This window comes from Gobio gobio (assembly GCF_949357685.1).
Source record: "Gobio gobio genome assembly, chromosome: 20".
In the NCBI taxonomy this organism is placed as follows: domain Eukaryota; kingdom Metazoa; phylum Chordata; class Actinopteri; order Cypriniformes; family Gobionidae; genus Gobio; species Gobio gobio.
In genome coordinates, this window is record NC_137113.1 from 43,983,394 (window position 1) to 44,005,244 (window position 21,851).

At 40.5% G+C, this 21,851-nt stretch overlaps 1 protein-coding gene across 3 annotated transcripts in view; it reads left to right on the forward strand.

Annotated features, from left to right (window-relative positions):
• The window catches only part of tlcd3bb (TLC domain containing 3Bb), a 31,355-nt gene extending 11,532 nt beyond the window's left edge, over positions 1 to 19,823 (forward strand). Inside the window, exons 6-8 of one of the 3 annotated variants that reach the window (XM_079801639.1) lie at positions 7,635 to 7,744; positions 15,526 to 17,772; positions 18,502 to 19,823. In XM_079801639.1, coding sequence (XP_079657765.1) covers positions 7,635 to 7,744; positions 15,526 to 15,784 — 369 coding nt within the window. In that variant the 3' untranslated portion in view covers positions 15,785 to 17,772; positions 18,502 to 19,823. The remainder of the gene's footprint in view (positions 1 to 7,634; positions 7,745 to 15,525; positions 17,773 to 18,501) is intronic. The other 2 variants (XM_079801640.1, XM_079801641.1) reach the window with 2 other exon arrangements.
• Positions 19,824 to 21,851: the final 2,028 nt, after the last annotated feature.

Here is a 21,851-nt window from a genome sequence, read left to right on the forward strand (position 1 = left end):
GCTAGATTCTGTGGGATTTCCTTCCTTAATGGCCGTCATCAATAGCAACGCATAACACATAAATAATAATAATTTGTCGTAAATATAATCTCTAATATTATCACTGTAAATATATTCCCAAGCAATATTCTCATCAGTGTTCTATCAGACACATTTAAATCTAGCATATTTTGTGTTAGAGCCCAAACAGTATCCTAGTGAAATAATGCATATCCATATTTCCATATGATTTGACAGTTTATTTTATTAAATATCCAAATGTGTGCATCATACCTGACACCTAGATGAACACTTTACAGTCTTTTTATGACTGTCATTCTCTTCAAATGCTATTGAAGTTTGAAACGTGTATAACGTTACCAATGTTGTATGTAACTTTACAGACGGTCCCTAAATTCGCCTGCGTTATGCCAGTCATATCAGATGCTCTCATGGATGCGCTGTGGTTCTGCTGTGTTTTTTTTAAACCATTGTCGCTGCTGAAATAGAACAAAAACAGTCAATCACTGTATGATGAATGAATCTCCTGCATACATCGCTCGTTTATCTCTGATCTGAGTGCAGATTTCAGCGAGTGAGCGCGGCGCGCGCGCTCTGAACAAAACTCCGCTAATCTGAACGCCTCTGATTTAGAGACATTGCATTCATAAACTCAATAGAAACACGTGTAAGTGCTTATAATGCGCAACGCGATTATAACAGATGGCTTTTGAGAAGACTATTATAAGTTCAACAGCCAGAGTGACTAGTGTGCAGCCGAAATAACGTTACACTCGCAAATGGCGGTTGTTAATGGCAAACCCTGATTATTATCCCTTAAATGTCACCCTAGTCTTGTCTGAATTTGTTCGTTCGCTTCACGTTATTATTTGCCAGACGTAGGTTTGGTATTGAGGTCAAAGTCCACTTGCCTTGCGTTCGTAGTTTTGAAGTGTTTTCCCTATTACAGCGACTTTCTTCTGGCATGTTCTGCAGACAAGGTGACCATCTTAGATTAAGTTTCCCTCAGGACTTATGTAAAAGCCAAAATATGACCACGCCTCAGATTTGGTCCTTTTAGAAGGCAGAACAATCCCCCAAGTGCTGTCACTGCTTTCTGCCATTTATTCTCATTCAGAAAACAGCGGTGCTGCGCCAGACTGACGCTGACTGGACAAGATTTACCGCGAGTTTTCACAACCGTGATAATCACACGCGGTTTTAATGATAATAAAATTTTATACGATATTACTAACCGTCACTAAATTTTTATCGTGGTTTATCGTGAAACCGGTAATCGTTTCATCCCTACGGTACACATACACATAATACATAATAATAAATAACTAAATAAAAATATATAAATAAAAAAAAGATAATGTGTTGAAAAAAAAAAAAAAAGTGTTGTCAGAAAAAAAATCAATAATAATAACATTTATATCAATAATAGTATCAACAGTAATAATAGTAATTCTAAATACACCCGGTGGCTTTTTGTTGTACAGCGCCTAAACAAAATCTCATGGGAACTTCAATTTTTGTGATATCAACTTCAAATTTGGAACACGTTTGGCTTTGATTTGATAGAAATATTAGAGTACAAATTATTTTGTAACATATATATTTTATATAATATATAAAATATTTAGTACAGTACATTTGATTTACAGTCAATTTAAACTTTCATAACCTTTTCATACTTTTATTTTTTGAGGTTATTCCACTTGATTCCACATCTGCTGACTGTCTTCTTTAAAATGAGACCAAACTTATGTCTATATTCCAGGGCATTCTTGAATTGCAACCATTTAAGTTTGGATAGTGCATCTTCATGTATATTTTCAAAAGGGGGGTGACCGTTAACAGGTTCTTGTCAATACATATTTCAAAGACAACAAATAAAGATGTACTTTAGTCCTACTTATTAACTAATTAAACTAATTAAACGATGATGCATTTGAATTTATTTGTAAATAAAATGCAATGAAGTGTCTGTTCAGTTCACACTTCAGTATATTCATTTATTTCCACAAGTACTCGTTTTAAGTGTAGTTCCTTTTTACAAGGGTGACTTTATTTAAAACTTCTTTTAATAGAAAGTTGCGTTAGGAAAGAACGTGTGAAGATGGATTAAGTTCTGCATCTTCCCCAGTCACCCTCTCAGAGCCTCATCTATAGCCTCAGAGCCACAGCTGCCTCTGAATATAGCTCCTGAATTTAGATGAGATTTAACACACGATATAATATCTGGCTCTCTACCCCGTCCACCCCTCCTCCAGCCTCCAGTTTATGGAATAGCACAGTTTAGCTTGGTACTGAGCCAGGTGACAGGATGTGTGTTTACCACTGCTGAGTGTACGGAATCAGTGTCTCAGTTACATGCTACAAATCTAACACTGAGTTTTCTTAAAGGTGAAGTTTGCTATGTATCAGTCATTAAAGGGTTAGTTCACCCAAAAATGAAAATTCTGTCATTAATTACTCACCCTCATGTCGTTGGACACCCGTAAGACCTCCGTTCATATTCGGAACACAAATGAAGATATTTTAGTGTAAAGCTGATGGCTGAGAAAGGCTTCAGACAGGCCTCCATTGGCATTCAGTACACTTATACTCCCAAGACCGATAAAAGGCACTTAAAATGTCGTTACAAAGTCCATCTCACCACAGTGACTCTACAATAATCTTACGATGCGACGACAATAGTTTTTGTGCGCAAAAAAAAATCAAAATAACACCTTTATCCAACTTGTTCTTGTCTTCCGTGTGTGTGTGCGCGAGAATATGACGTAGCGCCGGGGTTCGGGAATCCATGAAATGCCACTCTAACCCCATTTTGAGAACTACGCCGAGACCTAAAGCACGATCAATGTAGAATTCAACAGCTTAGACACGCGCGTCTTCCTCTGATTGTAAACAAATCGCTTCTGGGTCATGTGTCCGAACGCCGGATCTGCGTCATATTCTCGCGCATGCGTCGTGGAGGCACACGGAAGACAAGAACAAGTTGGAAAAAGGTGTTATTTTGATTTTTTTTGCGCACAAAAACTATTGTCGTCGCATCGTAAGATTATTGTAGAGTCACTGTGGTGAGATAGACTTTGTAACGATGTTTTGAGTGCCTTTTATGGGTCTTGGGAGAGTAAATGTACTGAATGCCAATGGAGGCCTATCTGAAGCCTTTCTCAGCATCAGCTTTCAACAAAAATATCTTAATTTGTGTTCCGAATATGAACGGAGGTCTTACGGGTGTCGAACGACGTGAGGGTGAGTAATTAATGACAGAATTTTCATTTTTGGGTGAACTAACCCTTTAACAGCAGCGATGGAAAATAATGAGTTTCCAAAAACACTCCTCGCATATGGAGACAGATTAGTCTCATTAATAATTCACGCAAAAAACAAGATGCACACATGTGTAGCCAATTTCACATGCATAAAACCAAATTCACGTGCGCAAATTAAAATTATACATTCATAAAATACATTTCACAAATGCAAAACACAATTCGTAGATTTACAACTGTGCACAAAAACTTCTGAATGTTTAAAATGTACACGCTCATCCTGTAATGTGAATGCGCAAATCGTCATTCACGTGTGAATTGCTTTGGATTTGTGCGTGTGTGTTTTTGAGACTTTCCTGGCAGCGCTCTCCTCCCACCCGGATCAGTCGAACGCTCTAGCCAATCAGATTTAAGCTTATCAGTCGGCCAATCATTATCGCGTGGGGGCGGGCCCGGGCCCACCTGCTGTTACGTCATTAGCTTTCGACCACAAGCAGAGGTAGGCTATGTGCAGTGTGATCGGTTCATTTCTGTGTTTACTGAAACGAAGAAGTTACAGATCAGTTGAAGTGATAGTTTATTAAATATTAACAGATGTAAGCAACTGCTGTGGTTATCAGATGTCCCATATGAAGAGGAAAATGATGCTTGTTGTGTTGGATTTTAGCTGCAGGTACAGAGACGGACATCTCTCTCAGTTACAATCACATAAATGAGTGCAAAACAATCATCTGAGTGGCCAATCACACTTAGCACTAACCTCATCGAGATTTATTTTTATGAGCACTCGTTGTTTAGTGATAGATATTATGCCATTTGTGCAACAGTATACAGTTAAAGTATTATTGTTCCCCTGTATTTTCAGTTTCTTTATTCTCTTTTATACTTTGTATTAATGTCTTAATCTATTCAATACACATGTTATTTCATGTTCTGAGCTGTATTGTGATCTCAAGGTTTTTAATGTCACAGGAAAATGTTGTGAAGCATAAATTTTACTTTGCCTGGCAAAAAAAAGCAGTTTTTATGCTGATCAGACAAAGATGCAATTAACATCATGCAACTAAGATTACTCAGTAAACTATATTCAATTATTTTACCATCACTTCATCTCCTGCTTCCTGCTCTTCATCTGCCTGTACCTATTATACTACGTGCTGCTGACTGTTTTAAATATCTAACCAAAATCTGTTATCTGTTCTGACAGCGAGAGGTCTAGATTAAACACATTTCATTTGTTAACTTTTCACCTGATGTATTGCACTTAAATGTATCATTTGGCCATAAATATTGATTTACTTATCAATCTACTATATATATATATATATATATATATGTAAGGAATAATTGACGACTTCGCGTCGTGACCGCATCACCACCTCGGGTGTGCATTATTGTTCTAATAATTGAACGGCCCGTCGTCAATTATTCCGCTTATACTACGGTTACCACACCTCAAGACATCGATCCGAAGATATATTTAAAGGGATTCGTCCGGTTTTTGTACTTAAATCGCTATTGTGAGTAGGACTATTTCTTCCGCGTCTCATCCAACGGCTCTTTTGCTAGTTCCAAAACGTCATTTTAAAGCTGTTAACGAAGGCTTGAGCCGTTGATAGCATTCTACTGCAGTTATTAATAAAGTTATTAGAATGAGAGAGAGAGAGAGAGAGAGAGAGAGAGAGAGAGAGAGAGAGAGAGAGAGAGAGAGAGAGAGAGAGAGAGAGAGAGAGAGAGAGAGAGAGAGAGAGAGAGAGAGAGAGAGAGAGAGAGAGAGAGAGAGCTTGTGTGAATTAGGCTACCTCTGTGCGTCTCTAAACAGCGCTGTTATTACCTCGCTAGTGAAAAAATGTCACATGTAGCCTTTAAGTTGCTCCACTATATGGGCTAACTGATCAAATCGTCAGGGCAGCGCTGACACCTTTTTGTGCAAACTGTAGTGCGAGTGCGAGTGTGTGTGATTTCAGTAATGAGACAGAAAAGCTTGCCTTTGATGTCCGCTTCCGTCTGTTGGTTTTCATCTGGACTGTCTAATACTGCTGCCGCCCAGTTGTTGAACGTTTTATATTCACCGTAAATATTAAGATTTACTTTAGGAAAACCGTCTGTCATATTGTTGTTTTTTAGTCCGTTATTACAGTTAACTATGCGAAGTGATATGGAACTGTAATGCGGTCAAGAGCTGCCTGGAACTACGTTCGCTGTGCATCTCCCAGAAAATAATTGCACACCTCAGAACGTTCATCAGCCAATCAGATTCAAGCATTCAACGGCCCCGTAGTATAATATATATATATATATATATATATATATATATATATATATATATATATATATATATATATATATATATATATATATATATACATATCTGTAATAGGCCTACATGTTGTCCTTCTTCATACTTTTTATTCATACTTGATATTGTAAGTTCATCATTTAGTCACCCTCAAGTTGTTCCAAACCTGTATGAATTTCTTTGTTCTGCTGTACAAAAAGGAGGATATTTGGAAGAATGTTTGAAACAAAGCAGATATAGCAACCATTGATAGGATTGATAGAAGTTTTGGGTGAATTTTTTGGGTTTAATCATGGCCAAGTCATTTCATATTGGTTTTATTCCCAAAGGATTCAGAAACTTTCAAATTAATAAAACATATACATCAACTGTAGCAAATATCTTTGAATCTTTTAATTCTGAGTTGCAAGAACGTTTAATAATGCATAGCAGGGCTTTATTCCTTGAGTGTGTACATTAATACAGTAACAATGCATGACTTTAAACCTCTTGTTGAAACAACAGTCAAAATGGATGGCTTGCAACATGAGTGTTTTGAAAGAATTACAGTAGGAAATGGTAAGGTCAAGGTACTGGTTGTCTCTGCAACTTCATACATCATCTGTCTTGTAAATCTGAAACAATAAAACTGTATACATGCAGCTTAAAACAAAGCATAGATGAAACGTACATGGTCTCCAATGTATGCACTTCATTCCATAAATGATCATCATCAGTTGAATGTGTGGTGGACATGACATTCAGGTACAAACACACTGCTGTGCCTGCTCTTTCCTAATTAAATAATAGAACAAGACCAAGTGAAAAATATCCAAAAACTTTATACTTTTCATAATAGTCTATTTATATACACCATCTCTCATCATTCAAACCATTGTTATGCTTTCTATGGAGACAATCCTAGCATTGTATGGTATGCATATGAATAATTCTTTATGAAGTAAACATAAGAATCCATCAATAGGCTACATAAATGTTTATTTTCACACAGCAGTTAATAAACTATCACTTCAACTGATCTGTAACTTCTTCGTCTGCTTGTGGTCGAAAGCTAATGACGTAACAGCAGGTGGGCCCGGGCCCGCCCCCACGCGATAATGATTGGCCGACTGATAAGCTTAAATCTGATTGGCTAAAGCGTTCGACTGATCCGGGTGGGAGGAGAGCGCTGCCAGGAAAGTCTCAAAAACACACACGCACAAATCCAAAGCAATTCACACGTGAATGACGATTTGCGCATTCACATTACAGGATGAGCGTGTACATTTTAAACATTCAGAAGTTTTTGTGCACAGTTGTAAATCTACGAATTGTGTTTTGCATTTGTGAAATGTATTTTATGAATGTATAATTTTAATTTGCGCACGTGAATTTGGTTTTATGCATGTGAAATTGGCTACACATGTGTGCATCATGTTTTTTGCATGAATTATTAATGAGACTAATCTGTCTCCATACTCACATCCCTGCCCTCTGTCTGTCACTATGTGACAGTCCCACTTCTATCTATCTATCTATCTATCTATCTATCTATCTATCTATCTATCTATCTATCTATCTATCTATCTATCTATCTATCTATCTATCTATATCTATCTATATCTATCTATCTATCTATCTATCTATCTATCTATCTATCTATCTATCTATCTATCTATCTATCTATCTATCTATCTATCTATCTATCTATCTATCTATCTATCTATCTATCTATCTATCGTTCTATCGTTCTATCGTTCTATCGTTCTATCTGTCTGTCTGTCTATCTATCTATCTATCTATCTATCTGTCTGTCTGTCTGTCTGTCTGTCTGTCTGTCTGTCTGTCTGTCTATCTATCTATCTATCATCATTATTATGAATACAAAGAGTAATAAAAGTAAAGTCTTGGGGTAAACGCAATAATAATTAAATGTTGGATATGACCCTTTTATTCGCAACACAGTTTGCAGTGGTGTGTTTCATAATCTATAATACTCATTCTATTTCTTACTAATTTTCCCTTCTTTCATCAAGTTGCATTACTTATTCTCTCTATTTGTCGTTTTCTCTTTTTTTCCTACTGTTAAGTACAAGCAACAGCACACACTTCTTCACAAAGTGAATGGCGCTGTTATGCTGATCACTTTCTTCCTCTGTCGAGTCCTTCTCTTCCCCTATCTCTACTACGTTTACGGAAGGTATGTCTCTTTTAAAGCTTCTTTAACTTTTAAAGGAATAGTTCTCACGAAAAAATGAGAATTCTATCATTATTTACTCACCACCATGTTTTTCCAAACCATTGTTGTTTTGGTAACACTTTATAATAAGGTCCCATTAGGTAACATTAGTTAATGCATTACTTACCATTAACAATAAGCAATACATTTGGTACAGTTTTTATTAATCTTTGTTAACGTTAATACAACTGCTTAGGTCCATTTAAAAGTTTAAAAGTATGTTTCACTGTTAGTTCGTGTTAAATGATGTAGTTAACTTATGTCAATAAATGGAACCTTACTGTAAAGTGTTTCCATTATTTTTTGTTCAATTAAACACAAAAATATATTTTTCAGGTAGATCTAACAGTAGTTGGATACATATTAGGTACAGAAATTGGATAATTAAATGTAAAATAACTACATGGTCTTCCCTGTATAAATTAAATATAGATGAGTCCTTATTAACCCCTTACCAGACACCCTCCCATTTTGGCAAGTGGGGCATGAATGACATACCCAAAATAAAAAGGCTACTGCTCGTAAGTCATTCTGAATAGACACATAACCAACATATATTTAGAAAGCCAACACTTGAGAGTTTACCGCTGAATACTCAGAATTACTCAGACTCAAACTCAAAATAAAAAATATTAAGAATAATTCCTCTTCAAGGAGTTCTCGGTACGCTTGTTTGGTCCACTTTTGGTGTGCACCCGAGTGCGATTGCTGCTTTCACACCTGACCAACCGAACCGCACCAAAGGGGAAAACCAACTCTAGTACGATTCAACTGAACTAAATGGAGACGGGCATTTTGACATTCAAGCGCAAGAAGACGTGAAAGAGAGCTCCATTCAGTATTTGTGTGCTTTTTGAGTGTGTGTTTTGGATGTGCGTGTCTTCTTGCACTTGAATGTTTAAATTGACACGGCTTAAAAACGTGCAAATGCAGCACTGGCCAGATCGGGACAGTGACAGTTCTGTCAACTCTTTGCTATCGGGCAGTCCTTATGTTCAAGCCCTGGATTTAGATCTAGCATGTCAATTCTGTTCACGTGGCACAAGCCTCTCTCCTTCTCTCGTATTGAGTGCGCGTGTGAAAGAAAGCAACAGAGGGCGCTCTCAGCCAAGCGGCAATGAAATTAAGGGCCCTATTTTAACGATAAAGTGGCAAGTGCACTTAGGGCGTGTCCAAATCCACTTTTGCTTAACGATGAAAAAAAAACGGTCATCGCCAGGCACATAGTCCAAAAGGGTTGTCCCTAGTCTCTTAATGAGTCATGGGTAGGATTGGGAACCGAGAACCGGTTCTTATGCAGAACCAATACTGATTTTTGAAAAATAACAGAACCGCACAAAATTCCTAAGTTTCGGTTCCGAAAACGGTTCTGGTGCAATGTGTGGGCGAAGCGCTGGGAGCGTATCCTTTAATAGCGAGCGACAGCTCACCTCATGAATATTAATGACGTTGCCTGCCGCTTCTAGGAGTGCAACCAATTAACGCAGTTTAGCACTGAAAGCGTTCGCGCTACACATGGTTTCACGGTTTTGCGTCACATATTTTCGCATGGTGAAGAGAAAGTCACAAGTATGGATTCATTTCCAAAGAATGAATGACGATGAAGCAAAATGTATCACATGTGAAAAGTTAATAACATGTAAAGGAGGCTGCACTAGCAATTTGACAAAACATTTGCTACAGTACGGAATCAACCTCAAAACATGCAATGTTTTCAACTGTTTAAGGAAGACTACTGCACTTTGCACGTCCCCATCGCCAGGTAGATTCATACACGGGTAAATATGTTATTTCAGTAGTAATAAGCTATAGACTATCTATATATATATAGAGAGAGAGAGAGAGAGAGAGAGAGAGAGAGAGAGATGTAATGCTGTATTACCATTTATTATTTACAAGTTCACTGAATTACTATTAAATTAATATACAACTAATTCATAAATATAACTAATAAATATAATTTATAACTTGGTTTTATTCAGAGACAGAGAGAGAAAATGTAATAAGACAATTTCAGAGGTGTTCATTTGAACATATTTAATTTTAATGTCCATAAATTCAATTTTCTTTGCAAGAATGGCTTAATTAATACTGTAATATATGTTCAAAACAGGACTTTTTTTGACATTGCCTACCTCTAAATTAATTTGAGAGCAAGTAATAAACACAAAAAGGATTGTTTGAGTTGCGTATTGTGCCTTTTTACTTTACCACTATTTGTTTAATAATTTAAATGGAACCGGAATCGGAACCGCAATTGTTAGGCGGGCCCAGAACTGCAACCGGAAAATTTCTCACGATTCCCAACCCTAGTCATGGGTGTGTTTTGGGCGTAACGTGCAATAAACAAATCAGAGTCTCATCTCCCATTCCCTTTAAAAGCCATTTGCGCTCACGCCATGGCGGGTTCGCTGTTTACATGGCGGAATTTGCAAGCGGAAAAATTAAACACTTCTCCAGAGAGGAATCCTTTTATTTTTAATATTTAAAAATGTTTGTGTGCTGCTGCGCGTCCCTGTGTGTATAATAATCAGAGTGTAAACACGTTGTGCACCCTCCAATATGCGCACATTACTAACTGTAACGCGGAGGCAGGGATGAGAATCCAAGTGCAGATTTGAGCATTTATTAAAGATATAAACAAAGAAAGTCCAAGTAGGCAAACAGGCAGGAGCACAACGACAGGAGCAAAAACAACAGGAACACTTGTAGGTGCACATGCGGGAGCAACGACTGACAAACAACAACTGAAGCAGTGGGGTATAAATACACAGGGAAACAAGGTTAACGAGGTAACAAAAGGGAGTGGCTAAATGGGAAACACCTGGGAGAACTAATACAACATGAAAAACTACAAAGGACTACAACACATGGCACAGGACAGGAAATAACTCAGTGTCAACAAACACACAGGGAATATGTGACAGAGCCCCCCACTTAAGAGCGGCTTCTAGACGCTCACACAGAAGAATGCACACAAAGAGTTCAGGTGGGAGGTTAAACAGGGGAAGGGATGGTGGGCCAGGTCCATGCAGGGAAACAGGACATAGAGCCAAGACTGGCATAGATGGGCCTGGGAGCATGGGTGGACCGGGGCCGTGGAGCGAATCTGGACAGTGGGGCGTGGGCGGCCATGGCGGATCGGGGGCCTCGGGAGGCCATGGCGGATCGGGCTGTGCAGGCGGCCAGGGAGGGGACGGGCTGTGCAGGCGGCCAGGGAGGGGACGGGCTGTGCAGGCGGCCAGGGAGGGGACGGGCTGTGCAGGCGGCCAGGGAGGGGACGGGCTGTGCAGGCGGCCAGGGAGGAGACGACCCTTCAGGCGGCCAGGGAGGAGACCATGGCACAGGAACAGACACCGGTGTCAGGAAGAGGAACAGATTCAGGCTCGGCGGGACGAGACTCTGGATGGGCAGAAGTGACGTGAAGCTCAGTCTCTGGATGGGCAGAAGTGACGTGAAGCTCAGTCTCTGGATGGGCAGAAGTGACGTGAAGCTCAGTCTCTGGATGGGCAGAAGTGACGTGAAGCTCAGTCTCTGGATGGGCAGAAGTGACGTGAAGCTCAGTCTCTGGATGGGCAGAAGTGACGTGAAGCTCAGTCTCTGGATGGGCAGAAGTGACGTGAAGCTCAGTCTCTGGATGGGCAGAAGTGACGTGAAGCTCAGTCTCTGGATGGGCAGAAGTGACGTGAAGCTCAGTCTCTGGATGGGCAGAAGTGACGTGAAGCTCAGTCTCTGGATGGGCAGAAGTGACGTGAAGCTCAGTCTCTGGATGGGCAGAAGTGACGTGAAGCTCAGTCTCTGGATGGGCAGAAGTGACGTGAAGCTCAGTCTCTGGATGGGCAGAAGTGACGTGAAGCTCAGTCTCTGGATGGGCAGAAGTGACGTGAAGCTCAGTCTCTGGATGGGCAGAAGTGACGTGAAGCTCAGTCTCTGGATGGGCAGAAGTGACGTGAAGCTCAGTCTCTGGATGGGCAGAAGTGACGTGAAGCTCAGTCTCTGGATGGGCAGAAGTGACGTGAAGCTCAGTCTCTGGATGGGCAGAAGTGACGTGAAGCTCAGTCTCTGGATGGGCAGAAGTGACGTGAAGCTCAGTCTCTGGATGGGCAGAAGTGACGTGAAGCTCAGTCTCTGGATGGGCAGAAGTGACGTGAAGCTCAGTCTCTGGATGGGCAGAAGTGACGTGAAGCTCAGTCTCTGGATGGGCAGAAGTGACGTGAAGCTCAGTCTCTGGATGGGCAGAAGTGACGTGAAGCTCAGTCTCTGGATGGGCAGAAGTGACGTGAAGCTCAGTCTCTGGATGGGCAGAAGTGACGTGAAGCTCAGTCTCTGGATGGGCAGAAGTGACGTGAAGCTCAGTCTCTGGATGGGCAGAAGTGACGTGAAGCTCAGTCTCTGGATGGGCAGAAGTGACGTGAAGCTCAGTCTCTGGATGGGCAGAAGTGACGTGAAGCTCAGTCTCTGGATGGGCAGAAGTGACGTGAAGCTCAGTCTCTGGATGGGCAGAAGTGACGTGAAGCTCAGTCTCTGGATGGGCAGAAGTGACGTGAAGCTCAGTCTCTGGATGGGCAGAAGTGACGTGAAGCTCAGTCTCTGGATGGGCAGAAGTGACGTGAAGCTCAGTCTCTGGATGGGCAGAAGTGACGTGAAGCTCAGTCTCTGGATGGGCAGAAGTGACGTGAAGCTCAGTCTCTGGATGGGCAGAAGTGACGTGAAGCTCAGTCTCTGGATGGGCAGAAGTGACGTGAAGCTCAGTCTCTGGATGGGCAGAAGTGACGTGAAGCTCAGTCTCTGGATGGGCAGAAGTGACGTGAAGCTCAGTCTCTGGATGGGCAGAAGTGACGTGAAGCTCAGTCTCTGGATGGGCAGAAGTGACGTGAAGCTCAGTCTCTGGATGGGCAGAAGTGACGTGAAGCTCAGTCTCTGGATGGGCAGAAGTGACGTGAAGCTCAGTCTCTGGATGGGCAGAAGTGACGTGAAGCTCAGTCTCTGGATGGGCAGAAGTGACGTGAAGCTCAGTCTCTGGATGGGCAGAAGTGACGTGAAGCTCAGTCTCTGGATGGGCAGAAGTGACGTGAAGCTCAGTCTCTGGATGGGCAGAAGTGACGTGAAGCTCAGTCTCTGGATGGGCAGAAGTGACGTGAAGCTCAGTCTCTGGATGGGCAGAAGTGACGTGAAGCTCAGTCTCTGGATGGGCAGAAGTGACGTGAAGCTCAGTCTCTGGATGGGCAGAAGTGACGTGAAGCTCAGTCTCTGGATGGGCAGAAGTGACGTGAAGCTCAGTCTCTGGATGGGCAGAAGTGACGTGAAGCTCAGTCTCTGGATGGGCAGAAGTGACGTGAAGCTCAGTCTCTGGATGGGCAGAAGTGACGTGAAGCTCAGTCTCTGGATGGGCAGAAGTGACGTGAAGCTCAGTCTCTGGATGGGCAGAAGTGACGTGAAGCTCAGTCTCTGGATGGGCAGAAGTGACGTGAAGCTCAGTCTCTGGATGGGCAGAAGTGACGTGAAGCTCAGTCTCTGGATGGGCAGAAGTGACGTGAAGCTCAGTCTCTGGATGGGCAGAAGTGACGTGAAGCTCAGTCTCTGGATGGGCAGAAGTGACGTGAAGCTCAGTCTCTGGATGGGCAGAAGTGACGTGAAGCTCAGTCTCTGGATGGGCAGAAGTGACGTGAAGCTCAGTCTCTGGATGGGCAGAAGTGACGTGAAGCTCTGTCTCTGGATCGGCAGAAGTGACGTGAAGCTCTGTCTCTGGATCGGCAGAAGTGACGTGAAGCTCTTGGAGGACCGGAGCAGGATGAGCTTCTGGAATGGCGGTCATGTTGAAATCTTCCTCCACTTCCCCTACAGTGAAGGGGGATCCACAAAACTGCAGGACAAAGTCAATAAACTGTGCCAGGGTCCAGCTAGGGTCTTCCCTTGGCAAATTTAGGCTAATGTCTAGATCTAGTCCACTCCAGAAACAGTCCGTTAGCAAAACATTGTCACCAGGCACGAGGTAGCTGTAGGAAAGGAACTCCTCCACATAACTCTCAATCCTACGGCCATCTTGAAAAATTGAACAAAGATGGCTCAACGGGTCCCTAATACAACCAGTGGAGTTCATCCTGTGGTCTGATCTTGCTGCTGGATCCATCCTTTTGGTCAGTCGTTCTGTAACGCGGAGGCAGGGATGAGAATCCAAGTGCAGATTTGAGCATTTATTAAAGATATAAACAAAGAAAGTCCAAGTAGGCAAACAGGCAGGAGCACAACGACAGGAGCAAAAACAACAGGAACACTTGTAGGTGCACATGCGGGAGCAACGACTGACAAACAACAACTGAAGCAGTGGGGTATAAATACACAGGGAAACAAGGTTAACGAGGTAACAAAAGGGAGTGGCTAAATGGGAAACACCTGGGAGAACTAATACAACATGAAAAACTACAAAGGACTACAACACATGGCACAGGACAGGAAATAACTCAGTGTCAACAAACACACAGGGAATATGTGACACTAACGCGCCCTTTAAATAACATGAAAAATACTGCTCTATTGACTTTAGACCAGGCGAATAATTCGTAATTTAGAAAAAGCGAATATTTCGTATGCGAATAGTTCGCGTCAAAACCATTCACATCAGCCGCAACGCGAGTTTGCGACATTTCAGAGCTACAACATTTCAAAACATTCGCGGCGACAGCTGAGAAAACACGGACACTTCATCATCCAGTGGAGACAAGCTTTTCATTTTCTTTAAAAGACCGAAAATAAGGTTTTGGGTGCACCCAGTCTTAAAGAACAGAGAGTCTGAAGGGGAGTATGCTAATCTTGTACAGGAGCTAAAACTTTATCATGTCCGGTTCCGAACTTACTTTCGAATGTCCGTGGGACAATTTGAGGAGCTCCTCCAAAGACAGTAGCACCGCATCTGACGAGACAAACCACAAACTTCAGGAACCAATCGATCTGGAGCAGCTCTGTTTCCAGCTATGCTTCCAGTTGAGTCACAATGTAAACATTTAAGTGCCACAGTCGTACTGACGGAAACGCATTCACTTTCTACAGTCGCGGACACAATTAGGTTAGAAAAAAATCAACGTATTGATTATAATATCGTAATCTGTAGCCTACAGTGGGCAAACACAGCTGCATCTGTACAGCTGTAAACAACTACAGCTGTAATCTCGTGAGAAATGCCATACCTGGCAAAGATTAATGTTGATTGAATAGCTAGTGACATTTCATCACCTTTGTTTCCTTGTATGTGATTGGTTTAAGCCTTTTCTGTCGCTGCGAGTGTTAAAAAAAATCGGCATCGAAACCAAAAATATGAACATCGTTTTTTCGCCGCAGCACATTCGCGTTCGGTGTGGAAGCACTCATTACACAAACAGCTGATCAAAAAATTAAACCATCGTGCGAATTATTCGCGCGTCAAAATCGCGTCCAGTGTGAAAGGACCTTAATACTGAAAAATAACAGCTTGTGGTTTTGGATAAACGGGGGATTATTATAGTTATTTTATAACTTTAAAATAATTTTTTAAGTTATAAAAATTATTTATAACTGTAAATAATTACTGAATATTTTTTTTTTGCCATAACTATTCCTTTTACTGTCTTCCTTTTCCTCACTCCTACTCTGAGGTGAGAATGATGCAGAAACCGTCTGTGGCGAGAAACATACTCTTTTAGCTCTTCGATTCTAACTCGGTTTATTTAGTTTTTGTCCACATTCTCTGTCCATTTCTTCTTTTTCAGGTACGCCTCTATCCCCTTCTACCGGGTTCCCTTTGTGGTGCCCTGGCAGTGTAATCTCGGGGCGGCTCTCCTCATGGCCCCGCAGCTCTACTGGTTCTCCCTGATCTGCAGGGGAGCCCTGCGCCTGTTCACCGGCCGCTCCTCGCGCTCCCGCAAACCCACGGCTCCGGTCAAGCCTGATTATGAAGGACACGAGCCAATGTCTCAGTCAGCCAATGGATACAGCACACAGATGGGTCGGGACACAATGTCTCACTGAGGGGAGGAGCTTATGCAAACCAGACTAAGCTAAGAAGAAGGGACTGGATGAACGCTATGATGAAGCGGCTGAGTACAAGGGCAGGTTGCCAAGGAAGTACACGGAGTGATTAAAGAGGTACTGAAATAGACTAGACGTCCTGTAATGCATCACAGAACAGCATTATGTTTAGTTACAGGGCTTGTGTACTGTATATAAGACATGCTTTAGTAGATCAAGGGAAGCTATGCCGACAAAATCAGCGGAAGTGTCTACACAACGGCCAGATGTGCGTCACATCACAACTGAGGCAATAAGTGCAAATTATATACGAGAACATTTCTGAACCAAGAGAAGCACTTTTTGTTTGAGGCACTTTGAAGGGGTCGCGGAGTGTCAAACTGAGGTCTCGTGCCTGAGGTCTGTTCTTTGCATATATTATTGTAGTGTTGCAGATGCATCATTCATATAAAAGTCCTTGACTATATTTAGCACTGGTCTACATTGAGCAACCCAAGATGTAATGTCTCTGGAGAGTTCAGTCGAAAGGCCTCTTGTTCGGTTTAAAGGGACAGTTTACCCAAAAATGTACATTTATTTTATTAGTGAAACACAAATTTGAGATGTTAGGCAGAATGTCTGTGCTGCTTTTTTCCATACAGTGATTTATTCTGTTCCAAAATGGACCACATACACTACCGTTCAAACGTTTGGGGTTGGTATGATTGTTTTTTTTTTTAAAGGGTCATGAAACCCTAAACCAAATTTTCTGAGATTTTAACTGACTTCTGTGATGCTCAACACTCATAACTCTGTTACCATCCATTCGTTTTGATTGTTGGAGAAAACGAGTTAATTTAAAACTTTTGCGCGCCATATTCAACTTCCGGGTTTAAAGTCATCTTTGAATGTTTTCTCGTACTATAGTACGACGATGACTCATTGGTGTCTGCGAGTCCTTATCCTATGAGAAGAGGCCTCGCTTAATTATTCATGAGTCTGCCTGTCCTTATCCTATGAAAAGATGCCTCGGTTAATTATTCATGAGCCTGCCTGTCCTTATCCTATGAGAAGAGGCCTTGCTTAATTATTCATGAGTCTGCGAGTCCTTATCCTATGAGAAGATGCCTCGCTTAATTATTCATGAGTCTGCGAGTCCTTATCCTATGAGAAGATGCCCAGGTTAATTATTCATGAGTCTGCCTGTCCTTATCTTATGAGAAGATGCCTCGCTTAACACAGCAGCACGCGTTGATTGACAGGCGCTTCAAAGAGTGTGATCGCATTCAGTAAGTGAGAGATGCATTAAAAATGAGTGTTTGTTTTTGCTTTGTAAGAGTTTCTGCGTCGCATAAGTTCTCTTCAGTAGATCCTGAGTCTTCGAAACAAACACGATTCATCCACTCTTTACGGCCCATTAACCGATCAAACAGCTCATAAAATGGTGTTGTCAGTCAGTCTCCCCTCATCCCCCTTAACCACGCCCACTTTTATAGTATTTTTCAAAACTGTGGTGAGAACTGACGACTGCTGAAACAGGGGGTTTCATGACCCTTTAAAGAAATGAATACTTTTATTGAGCAAGTATACATTAACCTTTATAATGTCACAAAATAATTCTATTTGAAAAAATACTGTTCTTTTTAACTTTCTATTTATCAAAGAATCCAAATAATTATGATGCAGCACAACTGTTTTCAACATTGATAATAATCATAAATGTTTCTTGAGCATCAAATCAGCATATTAGAATGATTTCTGGAGGATCATGTGACACTGAAGACTGGAGTAATGATGCTGAAAATTCATAAGAATTAATTACATTTTAATATTCAAATAGAAAACAATAACTTTAAATTGTAATAATATTTAATACAATACTCCGTTCAAAAACATTAAAACAACCCAAACTTTTGAACGACAGTGCAAGTATATTAAAATTCAGGCCGATATAATACAACAATAATTATTTTCATGTTATGGCTGATATTATAATTCTATACCATTTGGTTTAACCCTCTGGTGCTCTTCGTTTATGGGTTGCATTGGTTGTCTTGCAATTTATTTTTCTTCAATAATATTTTTTCTTTTTAATTTTGTATAATGAGATGATTTGATGGTATTTTTTTTAAATATATATAATAATTATGGTCTATTTTTGCCATTGAAAATTATACAAAACATTTTTTAATTTTTTTTAAATTTTTTTATTATTATTGCAGTATTTCAGGTTAAAATAGAGACTAGGCCTTCAAAATATATTTTTTGAAGGCAGATTAGCGCCCTCTTTGGGAATTATTTAAGAAATCATGCAACCATGGGTGTAACCGCTAGAGGTCTATGGAGAGGCTTGAGAATTCCCTAGTTCTCTTTTGAACACATTTAATGATTTTTTTTGTTGTTGATGGATTTGAATATACATTAAAAAAAATATTTTTTTTTATCAATCATCAACATACATTTATTATAAAGTTTTAGATTTTTTTGTATTTTTTTTTTTTTTTTGGAAATATTGATTTTTTTCCCCCTGTGAATTTGTGTTTTTGCAGATTTCCCATTGATTTCCTATGGTGGTCATTTTTGACCGAAGAGCACAAGTGGAAGTATTTTTTTTACGACCACTTAGCATGCTCGAATCATGCCCTCAATCTTTTTGTCACCAAGTTTCATATCATTCCGATGAAGCTGAAGTTGATTTTTAAAATTTAAAAACAGAATTTTTTTCCGAAGAGCACCAGAGGGTTAAATAAATAAAAAATTAAATGCTAAAGACTAAAATCAACCATTTTAAATGCCAAAAGTGAAGTCAGGCATCACAACATGCACAGTATGCAAAATGGATACTCGTTTTTGTTCCCAAAACATTGCATGGCTTCAGAAGACTGGGATATATCAAATAAATCACTGTCTACTTGGATGGAAAACAGAAGATTTTGTACATTTGACCTAATATCTACTTTTGTGTTCCACAGAAGAAACAAACATGATGTTGGAACAACAATAAATGACTCATTTTCATTTTTTTTGGTGAACTGTTCCTCAACCAGAGCTGATGAAATGAAAGAAAACCCCATCAAAATGTAATTAAACCCCGTCTGTCAGAGAAAGAGGCAGCTCGGGGTTTGGGAATGTATTATTTTGTACATGCTTTACACGTAATGGAAAGTAGCTACCTTGAATGTTCTCCGATTCGACCTGTGATCCACTGTAAGGTGACTTCAGACGCAGCTTCACCAGGAAATTTGTCCCTAGTATAACCTCTTTAAACAAAGACCTGAGTCCCGAAAACCCTGCCTATGTGTTAAAGGGACATGATCAAATATATATTAAGCTGCCTTATGATTATCCCTGTGGAAACTCAACCGTATTCCAGATCTTTGACTCTTTAGTTTTGGCCAGATGTGGGTTTCCTCCAAACAAATGTGATACTTTACATACTCAATGTGAAATTTATTTGCACTTTATTCATTTTTTTGTTGTTGTCTTTGAAGCCATTTTGTTCATCTCACAGGTAAATGTCCCTAATTTATTGTGGTTTGTTGGAAGATATTTACTGTTTTGTTCGTTCATGGGTCACTCAAGCTATCTAATCTCCGTCTAGTCATAAATCAAGGATTCATTTGCAGATGAATTTGATGTTTTATTTAATAACACAGCCCTTAAGCGCTTGCGAGTTCAACTTATCAAACCCAAATGAATAACATTTCAAAGCCACAAGACCCGTTTCTGGAGCTTACTTCGACTTAAAATGACCGAATGCTGATTTGAAATTTGTATAACGAAAAGAAGAAAAAAAACATGCAGGTGCAAAATGTTGCGCTGAATTGGGTATATGACTTTGCATGTGTATATTCCATCTTTGTCCCTTGTGAACCCTCTATAATGTACCAGTTCCACGTGCACCGATATCCAAACTATTTAACCCTAGTGAACTGCAACGACTGCTTTTGATGGTTTTCTTTGAAAGAATCTATGTTTTAGTTGGTTTAACTTCTGTTTTTTCCATATGTAAACCTGTTTAACCTGTTAACATGAGTATAAATGAAAGCACTTGTAATTCAATCTCATTGCAGATGCTCTTGTCTCTTATGCTGCCTGTTTGAATAACGCCGGCTCTCCTGGTCCGTTTGTGAACGCCGCGCGGGGTTTAATCAAGGTCTCCATGATGTAGAGCAGTGTTTCCCAACCTTTTTTCAGTCATGACACCCTTTGAAAATGTTCTCCATTTTGTGGCACCCCCTCGCATACGTTACGGTAGGTGTAGCAGTAAAGATTGCGCACGGTTCGGTTTGTATCATGGTTTTAGGTTCACGGTTTCGGTATGGTTATGTATTTGCTATGTTCAGGGCAAAAAGGACTACTGTCAAATAAAAATGAAGAGAATAATAAGAACAAATAATTTAAACACAAGCAGCAGCACAAATAAATACTATTGAGCAAAGATATTAATAAAACAAACTAGGTTTTTCAGGTACGTCTAACATTAGTTTTCAGGTACAGAAATTGATCAAATGTAAAATAACATTGCATATTTGAGTGTATAAATTAAAGATTAAAGGGTTAGTTCACCCAAAAATGAAAATTCTGTCATTAATTACTCACCCTCATGTCGTTCGACACCCGTAAGACCTCCGTTCATATTCGGAACACAAATTAAGATATTTTAGTGTAAATCTGATGCTGAGAAAGGCTTCAGATAGGCCTCCATTGGCATTCAGTACATTTACACTCACAAGACCCATAAAAGGCACTTAAAACATCGTTACAAAGTCCATCTCACCACAGTGACTCTACAATAATCTTACGATGCGACGACAATAGTTTTTGTGCGCAAAAAAAATCTAAATAACACCTTTATTCAACTTGTTCTTATCTTCCGTGTGTGCCTCCACGACGCATGCGTGAGAATATGACGTAGCGCCAGCGTTCGGGAATCCATGAAATGCACACTTAAGCCCCATTTTGAGAACTACGCCGAGACCTAAAGCACGATCAATGTAGAATTCAACAGCTTAGACACGCGCGTCTTCCTCTGCTTGTAAACAAATCGCTTCTGGGTCATGTGTCCGAACGCCGGATCTGCGTCATATTCTCTCGCATGCATCGTGGAGGCACACACGGAAGACAAGAACAAGCTGGATAAAGGTGTTATTTTGATTTTTTTTTGCGCATTAAAACTATTGTCGTCGCATCGTAAGATTATTGTAGAGTCACTGTGGTGAGATGGACTTTGTAACAACGTTTTAAGTGCCTTTTATGAGTCTTGGAAGTGTGAATGTACTGAATGCCAATGGAGGCCTATCTGAAGCCTTTCTCAGCCATCAGCTTTACACTAAAATATCTTCATTTGTGTTCCGAATATGAACGGAGGTCTTACGGGTGTCCAACGACATGAGGGTGAGTAATTAATGACAGAATTTTCATTTTTGGGTGAATTAACCCTTTAATCCAACTTACAAAAGCTATTAAATTCAAAGGCTGCTGCCCCTTTAAGACCTAATGCTAGGATATGCGTCGTCTTTCTCGACTGTATAAAGTTTACTTAAGGCATATACAGACTATGTCTGCTAGGATACTCATCAAGATGAACATGTTGACATACTTTTTGTGTGAGTTTGTCCGTTCAAAAGCAATACTTGAAAGAGAACTCAATATTTGCGCGCTGTGAGACGTGTGCGCGCTTTCGGATGAGTAACTGACACAGAAAAAAAATTCTCAGAGCGTGCGCGACCTCTCATTCACGTCTTCTGTCCCTACACCCGGGTGATGAGAGATACAAAGAGGGAATTATTTTAAAAATTGAGGAAAGTATATATATATTTGAAGGACTTTTACACGGCACCCCGGTTGGGAAACACTGATGTAGAGCATCGGTCTCAATGTCAGCCATCGTGACCTCTGCGGAAACATCTGGAATTAAAAGCAGCTTAAATGGAGTCGAAAGCACAGATAAGGGTTTTTACATCAGATGTCCTCTTGATTCCTCTTAATTCGAGAGCCTGTGCCAGACGGCTGATTCTTTGAATTCAGGCGAACAGGCCACAGAGCGATTCGCAGTAATACGGCAGCTTATGTTCAACCTTTTCTC